This window comes from Sinocyclocheilus rhinocerous, unplaced genomic scaffold, assembly GCF_001515625.1.
Source record: "Sinocyclocheilus rhinocerous isolate Xijiao unplaced genomic scaffold, SAMN03320098_v1.1 scaffold2911, whole genome shotgun sequence".
Classification (NCBI taxonomy): domain Eukaryota; kingdom Metazoa; phylum Chordata; class Actinopteri; order Cypriniformes; family Cyprinidae; genus Sinocyclocheilus; species Sinocyclocheilus rhinocerous.
The window spans coordinates 57,741-66,821 of record NW_015644341.1 but is presented as its reverse complement, the minus strand read 5'-3'; the positions used below and the strand labels follow the sequence as shown (position 1 = coordinate 66,821).

General features: G+C 39.1%; 2 protein-coding genes across 2 annotated transcripts in view; one reads left to right on the top strand and one right to left on the bottom strand.

Moving 5' to 3' along the window:
- Nucleotides 1–947: 947 nt before the first annotated feature.
- On the bottom strand, nucleotides 948–2,038 carry ripply2 (ripply transcriptional repressor 2). The gene is made up of 3 exons (XM_016575812.1): nucleotides 1,745–2,038; nucleotides 1,604–1,665; nucleotides 948–1,156 (listed from the first exon to the last, which is right to left on the bottom strand). The coding sequence occupies exons 1-3, from the start codon at nucleotides 1,853–1,855 to the stop codon at nucleotides 994–996; spliced, it is 336 nt and encodes a 111-aa protein (XP_016431298.1). The 5' UTR covers nucleotides 1,856–2,038; the 3' UTR covers nucleotides 948–993.
- Nucleotides 2,039–8,651: 6,613 nt separating this feature from the next.
- The window catches only part of LOC107758142 (melanocortin-2 receptor accessory protein 2B-like), a 4,738-nt gene continuing 4,308 nt past the window's right edge, over nucleotides 8,652–9,081 (top strand). Inside the window, exon 1 of the mRNA XM_016575811.1 lies at nucleotides 8,652–8,882. Within this exon, the coding sequence (XP_016431297.1) occupies nucleotides 8,774–8,882 (109 nt within the window). The 5' untranslated portion in view covers nucleotides 8,652–8,773. The remainder of the gene's footprint in view (nucleotides 8,883–9,081) is intronic.

Genomic DNA, 9,081 nt, shown 5'->3' with positions numbered 1-9,081 from the left:
AGACACACACACACTCTCTCTCTCTCTCTCTCACACACACACAAACACTCACTCACTCACACACACACACAGACACAGACACACACTCACACACACACACACACCCTCCACACTGAAACATTTGTCCAATAAACTTTCTGAGTAAAGAAAAACTCAAAACATTTCTGAGTGTTTGTCTATCTCTCTCAGCCTCAGTTTCATTCAGTTCTATAGAGGATAGAAAACTGAACAAATTAACCATTAGACTCCAAATAAAACATATTAATAACATTTAGATTTGTTTTTAACATTTATTTGGTCATTTGGCCGACTACTATAACCACAGACACAGAAACGTTTAGTCAAAGATATGAACAAACGTACATTAAAAGACCATTCGTCATCTGCTCTTTAATAACGTTCTCAAAATGTGAGCAAAAAAACACTACTCATGGAACGCTTTTGCCTGAAGTGTTTCATTTGGACGTGCATCTAACGTTTTTTAAATGTTGCTAGAGAAATGTTTCAGAGAACGTTCAAAAGTAACGTTCCCATAATATTTGCAGAATGATACAATGGAACGTTCCATGTTTTTACAACATTTTTTAAAAACTGGATGTTTTGACCTTCAGAAATAACGTTTTAATGAGAACGTTAGCAAAACGTTCTTAGAACATGTTATTGTTAGCTGAATATGCAGCTTCAGTACACAGACTCGCATTCATAATATTGTTTTTCATTTCATTTTCTGTTAACACTCAAATTAAGATTGCTGACATTGCTTCATTTCGACAACCTCGTGATTCAAAGAAAGAGCAAACCCAAAATTTCAACATTTCAAATATTTATTCACAGGAAATAAGTTACAGTTGGCATGTAGAATAAATTATCATAAATACTAAAAAATAAAATATATTTACATTTAAACTTCTAGTTTTATACATATTCACAACTATTTACATGCACTGACTAAATAAAGTGAATCAGAGTCTATAAGTAAAGTGATGAAGGTCTTCAGTTGAGTTCCTTCTCATGCTCTTCATCATCTTCATCATCATCATCATCGCTGTCTGAGTCCTCGTACAGGCAGATCGTGGCCTGAAGCGGATAACTGCGCAGGAGGAGCTCAGCATCCAGGTACAGATAATCGAAACAGTGAGATTTGGGCCAGAACAACCTGCAGAAATCAAGATGAGCGGTGAGTTCCGACGCTTTCGAGATCAGATCAACATGATACAGAACACAACCATACCGGGAAACCTTCTCTCGATGTTCTCTATGAACAAACGCTTTTCCAGTAGCATTAATAGAACGTTCGTTCGAGGTTATCTGCTGTTTATTAATGTTCTTGAAACGTTAGCACAGAAACATTTATACAATGTTAATGGAATGTTTCAGTTGGACGTTCATCTAACGTTCTTTAGATGTTACTATGTTTCAGGGAACATTCAAAAGTAACATTCCCAGAATGTTTCAAAATGATACAATGTAATGTTCCCTTAATGTTCGTATAGCCAAGAAAAAACGTTTTTAAAACTTTATTTTTTTTTTAAACATGAACGTTCAGAAAAACGTTTTCATAACCTAATGGGAACGTTAGTGAAACATATTTGTGTTGACTTACTTCACAGGGTGTGTGATCACAGGGCCTTTCAGGTGTTGGTCAGCTGATGCTCTCTCATAAGGCTGTGGAATAAAGAGATTTAATAAAGAGATCATTTAATATCAGAACAACGATAGTTGATCTAATAATAGTTTAACGCACCTTATAAGCGTTGGTTTTGCGTCCGTGACTGCTTTTGTGGATCCAGGGTCTCCAGGGTCGCGTCGCGTTTGTTTCAGAGTTGAATCCGTGCGTGAAAGTGAGTTTCTCCATCGTGTCGAAGCTGAAGAGTAGATTCCGATCGGAATAATGCTCAGACTCGACTCTGGAGGCTTTATATACCTGTGTGTGTGCGCTCGTGCCAAACGCGTCGCGTCGCGTCAGGTGCGTCAGGTGCGAGGTCACACTCCCGCGAACACATGGCGAATTCACACATCTGACCAAATCTCGGAGTGAAACAACAGTAAAACCTGAGGCGACTCATTTGCGCTCGTCTCTCATCCCACGCACGCGTTTATCTGTTTTAAAATGCTCAGCACTGATAAAAGTCCCGTTATTTTGATCCGCAAGGACAAGTTATTGTGCATGCAGGTAAAATATATAATATTCCACCGACATTTACTAAAGCAAAGGTTGTCAAAAAGCTGCGATTCACCATAGGACTCTATAACTTAAATATAGGCTATAACAAATGTGTTTTAAAAATTTAATGTAAATGAACTCTGTTCAATCCAATGAGGACGAACAGCCCTGCTGAAGAAGAAAAACAATAGAAACCATCACAGAATTTGGGTAAAATGGGAATAGTATTAGTTTTACAGTTTTTTGGCGAATTCACACATCTGACCAAATCTCGGAGTGAAACAACAGTAAAACCTGAGGCGACTCATTTGCGCTCGTCTCTCATCCCACGCACGCGTTTATCTGTTTTAAAATGCTCAGCACTGATAAAAGTCCCGTTATTTTGATCCGCAAGGACAAGTTATTGTGCATGCAGGTAAAATATATAATATTCCACCGACATTTACTAAAGCAAAGGTTGTCAAAAAAGCTGCGATTCACCATAGGACTCTAGAAACTTAAATATAGGCTATAACAAATGTGTTTTAAAAATTTAATGTAAATGAACTCTGTTCAATCCAATGAGGACGAACAGCCCTGCTGAAGAAGAAAAACAATAGAAACCATCACAGAATTTGGGTAAAATGGGAATAGTATTAGTTTTACAGTTTTTTCATCATCATTTACATTTTTCATGTTTTTCACACAGTTCTCTATGCAACACACACACATCTAACAGGGATTAATATTATGGCAAAGCTGTGTGCAAATGTTTGCTTTTGAGATGTGTTTGTGATATTTTGAACACAGTGCTTCATTTTGCAAGAGATGCGAGGCTTTTTGCATTTTGTGTGCAGTTCTTGGATTTGTGTGTGAAGTTATGAAAATGTGTGAAAGTAATGGTGTCTATTGCTCTCTACTGGTAATTGATCACCTTCTATTGGTGGCTTGTTAAATCCACTAAATCCTAATGGAATATGTCCCAAAAACACATTACAGAAGACCATTTTTTAAATGGATTTAATGGTTAAAAGTTTGTAATGGTATTGGTAGTGAAAACCATTGGAATTTCTGTGATGGTTTCTATTGTTTTTTTAAACAGGGAGGTGTTAGTACGTATAATTTTACATAAATTCCATTATAACATTACATGTGTAAGAGTTTATACTAAAAGACTTTTAATTCATATTGTTTGCTTGTTTGTTTATCGAGTGCGAAAGATATATTTGCAAAGTGTCAATTCGTCGTATTTATGCGCTATGTATTCAATATAATTAATAAATAATAAGTACAGTTTGTGCGTTTATTGTATTGTTTACGAATGTTCTCACTTCAGGTCGTGTCTTAATGTTTAACTAGTAAGGAAATACATGTTTATGGCAAAAAAACAAAAAAGTTTCAAAAGCAGCTTCATAATAATAAACAGGAAAATAACAGAATCAATGATGCATATTACACAAATTCTAACGTTCTGGTATAGAGTTAATTCAGGAAACGAAGTTAAAGCAGCACTATGTAACGCTCTAGCGGTTAATAAACAGAACTGCACACATCCCGCGGAAGAACATTCCAACCGGATCTACTTCTCTAAGTTTATGTCTCTGGCGATTCACGCAGGTATGTGTTACTCCGCAGCGGTGACCAGCCTACAATAGTCCGAATATAAGTACTTATTATAAGTGTACCGTAGTGATTCGGAATAAGACAAAACGCGGTTTGGAAGATTAATTCATGATGTACTCGCTCATTATATACATTTTGCAAATTTTGAACACAGAAAAAGTGACATAGTGCTGCTTTAAAAGAACATTCGTTCTTTTGATGACGTTCTCAAAAACATTATTTATGCATCGTTTTTTTTTCCTGAAATGTTTTAGTCGGACGTTCATCTAACGTTGTTTCAGAGAACATTAAAAAGTAATATTCCCATAATGCTTGCAAGATAATAAAAATGTTAACGTTCCATTAACATTTGCATAACCAAGAAAAATCGTTTCCAAAACGTTTTTAAAATAATTTACTGTGCGACATTGCACTGCAGATATCAGCTTTAAACGACCACAAACGCTTCTGTGAGGAGAGAAAACTAAACGTTTAAGCTAAAAGATAACAGAAGCGACATAGTTAGATCGGTTTCACCTGCACTGTTAACAACAGCGATTATTACCTTAAAAATACATGTCTTCCTGAATTAACCCGTAAATTAATTCGTTTGTAAACACTAAATCATTCATTTATGGGTTAATTCGGGAAAAAATGTGTTAAATGTTATTGGACCACAAATAGGCTTCTGGAGCACAAAACCAGTCATAAGGGTCAATATTCTTAAATCTGAAAGCTGGATAAATAATCTTTCCATTGATGTATGGTTTGTTAGGATAGGACAATATTTGAAAATCTGGAATCTGAGGGTGCAAAAAAATCTAAATATTGAGAAAATCATCTTTAAAGTTGTTCAAATGAAGTTCTTAGCAATGCATATTACTAATCAAAAATTAAGTTTTGATATATTTACGGTAGGAAATTTACAAAATATCTTCATGGAACATGATCTTTACTTAATATCCTAATGATTTTTGGCATAAAAGAAAAATGTATAATTTTGACCCATACAATGTATTGTTGGCTATTGCTACAAATATACCCCAGCGACTTAACACTGCTTTTGTGCTGCAGGGACACATTTTTGACCGGAATAAAGCCATTTAGTTGAGATGTTATCTAATTAAGTTAGCATTTTTTTCATTGTGGTTTAAAGAAGTAATTGACTTTTTAACAAACGAAGATTCGCCAATATTTATACGTTAAGTCGGCCTGGTTATTCGTTTAAAATGCAGGCAGAAAAATACTTATTTTTACATTTTTAGTTTGCTATAATTCGTCACATATTCACTCATCAAGTAAATAAATAAATGTATAAATAAATATACTTCTCGTCCACTAGAGGACACTCATAGACTGAAATATGTGTGGAATCTTTTAATCTAAAGGACAGAATGTTGATGGGAACAGAGCATCAGTGTATATTTTAGTGCCATAAATATTTTGAAACATTTACAGTCAGCGAATTAACGCATTCACAACATTTCATAAGGAGTCAGCATCAATCAGAAATGTGTTTGCAGAGACGGTGGAGGTCAGATGATGAGAGGAAATGTATTAGAACATTTACATCTGGCTAACGGAAGTTATGAACAAACGTTCTTCCAGTAATGTTAATAGAATGTTTGTTCCGAGTTATCTGGTGTTTAATAATGTTCTCAAAGCATTAGCACAAAAACATTATTTATAGGCTACATCGAGTATGGAATGTTCTTTCTGAAACTTCTCACACACTCACACAAACACACACACTCACACACACACACACACACTCACACACACACTCTCACACTCACACACACACACACACACACACACACACACGCACACTCACACTCACACACACACACACACACTCACACACACACTCTCACACTCACACACACACACACACACACACACACACACGCACACTCACACTCACACACACACACACACACTCACACACACACTCTCACACTCACACACACACACACACACACACACACACACGCACACTCACACTCACACACACACACACACACTCACACACACACTCTCACACTCACACACACACACACACACACACACACACACGCACACTCACACTCACACACACACACACACACTCACACACACACTCTCACACTCACACACACACACACACACACACACACACACGCACACTCACACTCACACACACACACACACACTCACACACACACTCTCACACTCACACACACACACACACACACACACACACACGCACACTCACACTCACACACACACACACACACTCACACACACACTCTCACACTCACACACACACACACACACACACACACACACGCACACTCACACTCACACACACACACACACACTCACACACACACTCTCACACTCACACACACACACACACACACACACACACACGCACACTCACACTCACACACACACACACACACTCACACACACACTCTCACACTCACACACACACACACACACACACACACACACGCACACTCACACTCACACACACACACACACACTCACACACACACTCTCACACTCACACACACACACACACACACACACACACACGCACACTCACACTCACACACACACACACACACTCACACACACACTCTCACACTCACACACACACACACACACACACACACACACGCACACTCACACTCACACACACACACACACACTCACACACACACTCTCACACTCACACACACACACACACACACACACACACACGCACACTCACACTCACACACACACACACACACTCACACACACACTCTCACACTCACACACACACACACACACACACACACACACGCACACTCACACTCACACACACACACACACACTCACACACACACTCTCACACTCACACACACACACACACACACACACACACACGCACACTCACACTCACACACACACACACACACTCACACACACACTCTCACACTCACACACACACACACACACACACACACACACGCACACTCACACTCACACACACACACACACACTCACACACACACTCTCACACTCACACACACACACACACACACACACACACACGCACACTCACACTCACACACACACACACACACTCACACACACACTCTCACACTCACACACACACACACACACACACACACACACGCACACTCACACTCACACACACACACACACACTCACACACACACTCTCACACTCACACACACACACACACACACACACACACACGCACACTCACACTCACACACACACACACACACTCACACACACACTCTCACACTCACACACACACACACACACACACACACACACGCACACTCACACTCACACACACACACACACACTCACACACACACTCTCACACTCACACACACACACACACACACACACACACACGCACACTCACACTCACACACACACACACACACTCACACACACACTCTCACACTCACACACACACACACACACACACACACACACGCACACTCACACTCACACACACACACACACACTCACACACACACTCTCACACTCACACACACACACACACACACACACACACACGCACACTCACACTCACACACACACACACACACTCACACACACACTCTCACACTCACACACACACACACACACACACACACACACGCACACTCACACTCACACACACACACACACACTCACACACACACTCTCACACTCACACACACACACACACACACACACACACACGCACACTCACACTCACACACACACACACACACTCACACACACACTCTCACACTCACACACACACACACACACACACACACACACGCACACTCACACTCACACACACACACACACACTCACACACACACTCTCACACTCACACACACACACACACACACACACACACACGCACACTCACACTCACACACACACACACACACACACACACACTCCTAACACTGAAAGCTGTGCTGGTTTCATGTTGTGCTCATGCACCTTGAACTGTCTCTATACATGTCCCTTCCTCACTTATGTCTTCAGAAGACACATTTATATGGTGTTTTTTGACCTTTTGGGAGCTGCACAGCTCACTGTTTTCACTGCATGATAAGAGCAGCATGAATAATCTGCTAAATATCTCCATTAGTGCTTGACGGAGGACTTCAGCAGATTAGATGTGTGTTAAACCCAGATCAAAGAGCTGTGTGTGGATCTGCTCCATCTGTAAGGTCTGGACGGTCAGGAGAACACTTTCATGTTCCTCTTATCTTTTCCAGAACGCACATAAAAAACATACATAAGAAGAAAAATAAATAAATGAAAATGTGAATTTTTTTTAATTAAAAACCAACCAACCCAAAAAATATTTATTTAGTACTGTCCTGAATAAGCTATTTCTGTTTAGCTCCATCAATATTATATATTAGATTACATTATTGTAATTATATATTAATATATATATTTTATATTAAATAAATAATATATAAATTTATTTTTAAATATTTAAAAACTAGAAAAAATGAAATAGCAATTTCTTTTAAACATTCTTAAATAATATAATCAATAAAACTGTGCACTTTAGAATATTTTAAATATTTAGGACCATAAGTAAATGAATGTATTTATTTATTTATTTATTTTTATTTTATATATATAAATTATCGGTCTTTGTAATTTTAATTAATTTATTAAAGAAAACCTTAAAAGTTAGAGGATCTTCTGTTCTCTCTTGTTATTATGACCGTTATGCTCTCTCTCTCTCTCTCTCTCTCTCTGTCTCTCTCTCTCTCTCGCTCTCTCTCTCTCTCTCTCCTCTGAAGGTGGGTGTTTGTGATTTCATGAATTATGTGTTGTATGAACAGAAAGAGAGACACAAAGCGAGCGCATGCAATGAAGATGCTGCAGGCTGCTCCTCAACTTCATTCTCAACAGAGTCTCGGTCTAATGATGTGTTTAGCGCCATTTGCTCACTCGTCATGATGCTTATGAACTCGTGAAATACTCAGCTGAAACATGAGTGAATATTCAAACCAGAGTCAGTCTGGCGGTGATTATGAATGGCATTATGAGTATTATGATGACGAGGAGCCCGTGTCCTTCGAGGGACTGAGAGCCAACAGATGTGAGTATGTTCACTGTTCAGACAGACTGTGTGTGTGAGTGAGAGTGTGAGTGAGAGTGAGAGTGAGAGTGTGTGAGAGTGTGTGAGTGAGTGAGTGTGAGTGAGTGTGAGTGAGTGAGTGTGGGAGAGTGTGTGAGAGTGTGAGAGTGTGTGAGTGTGTGAGTGTGAGTGAGTGTGAGTGTGTGTGTGAGTGTGAGTG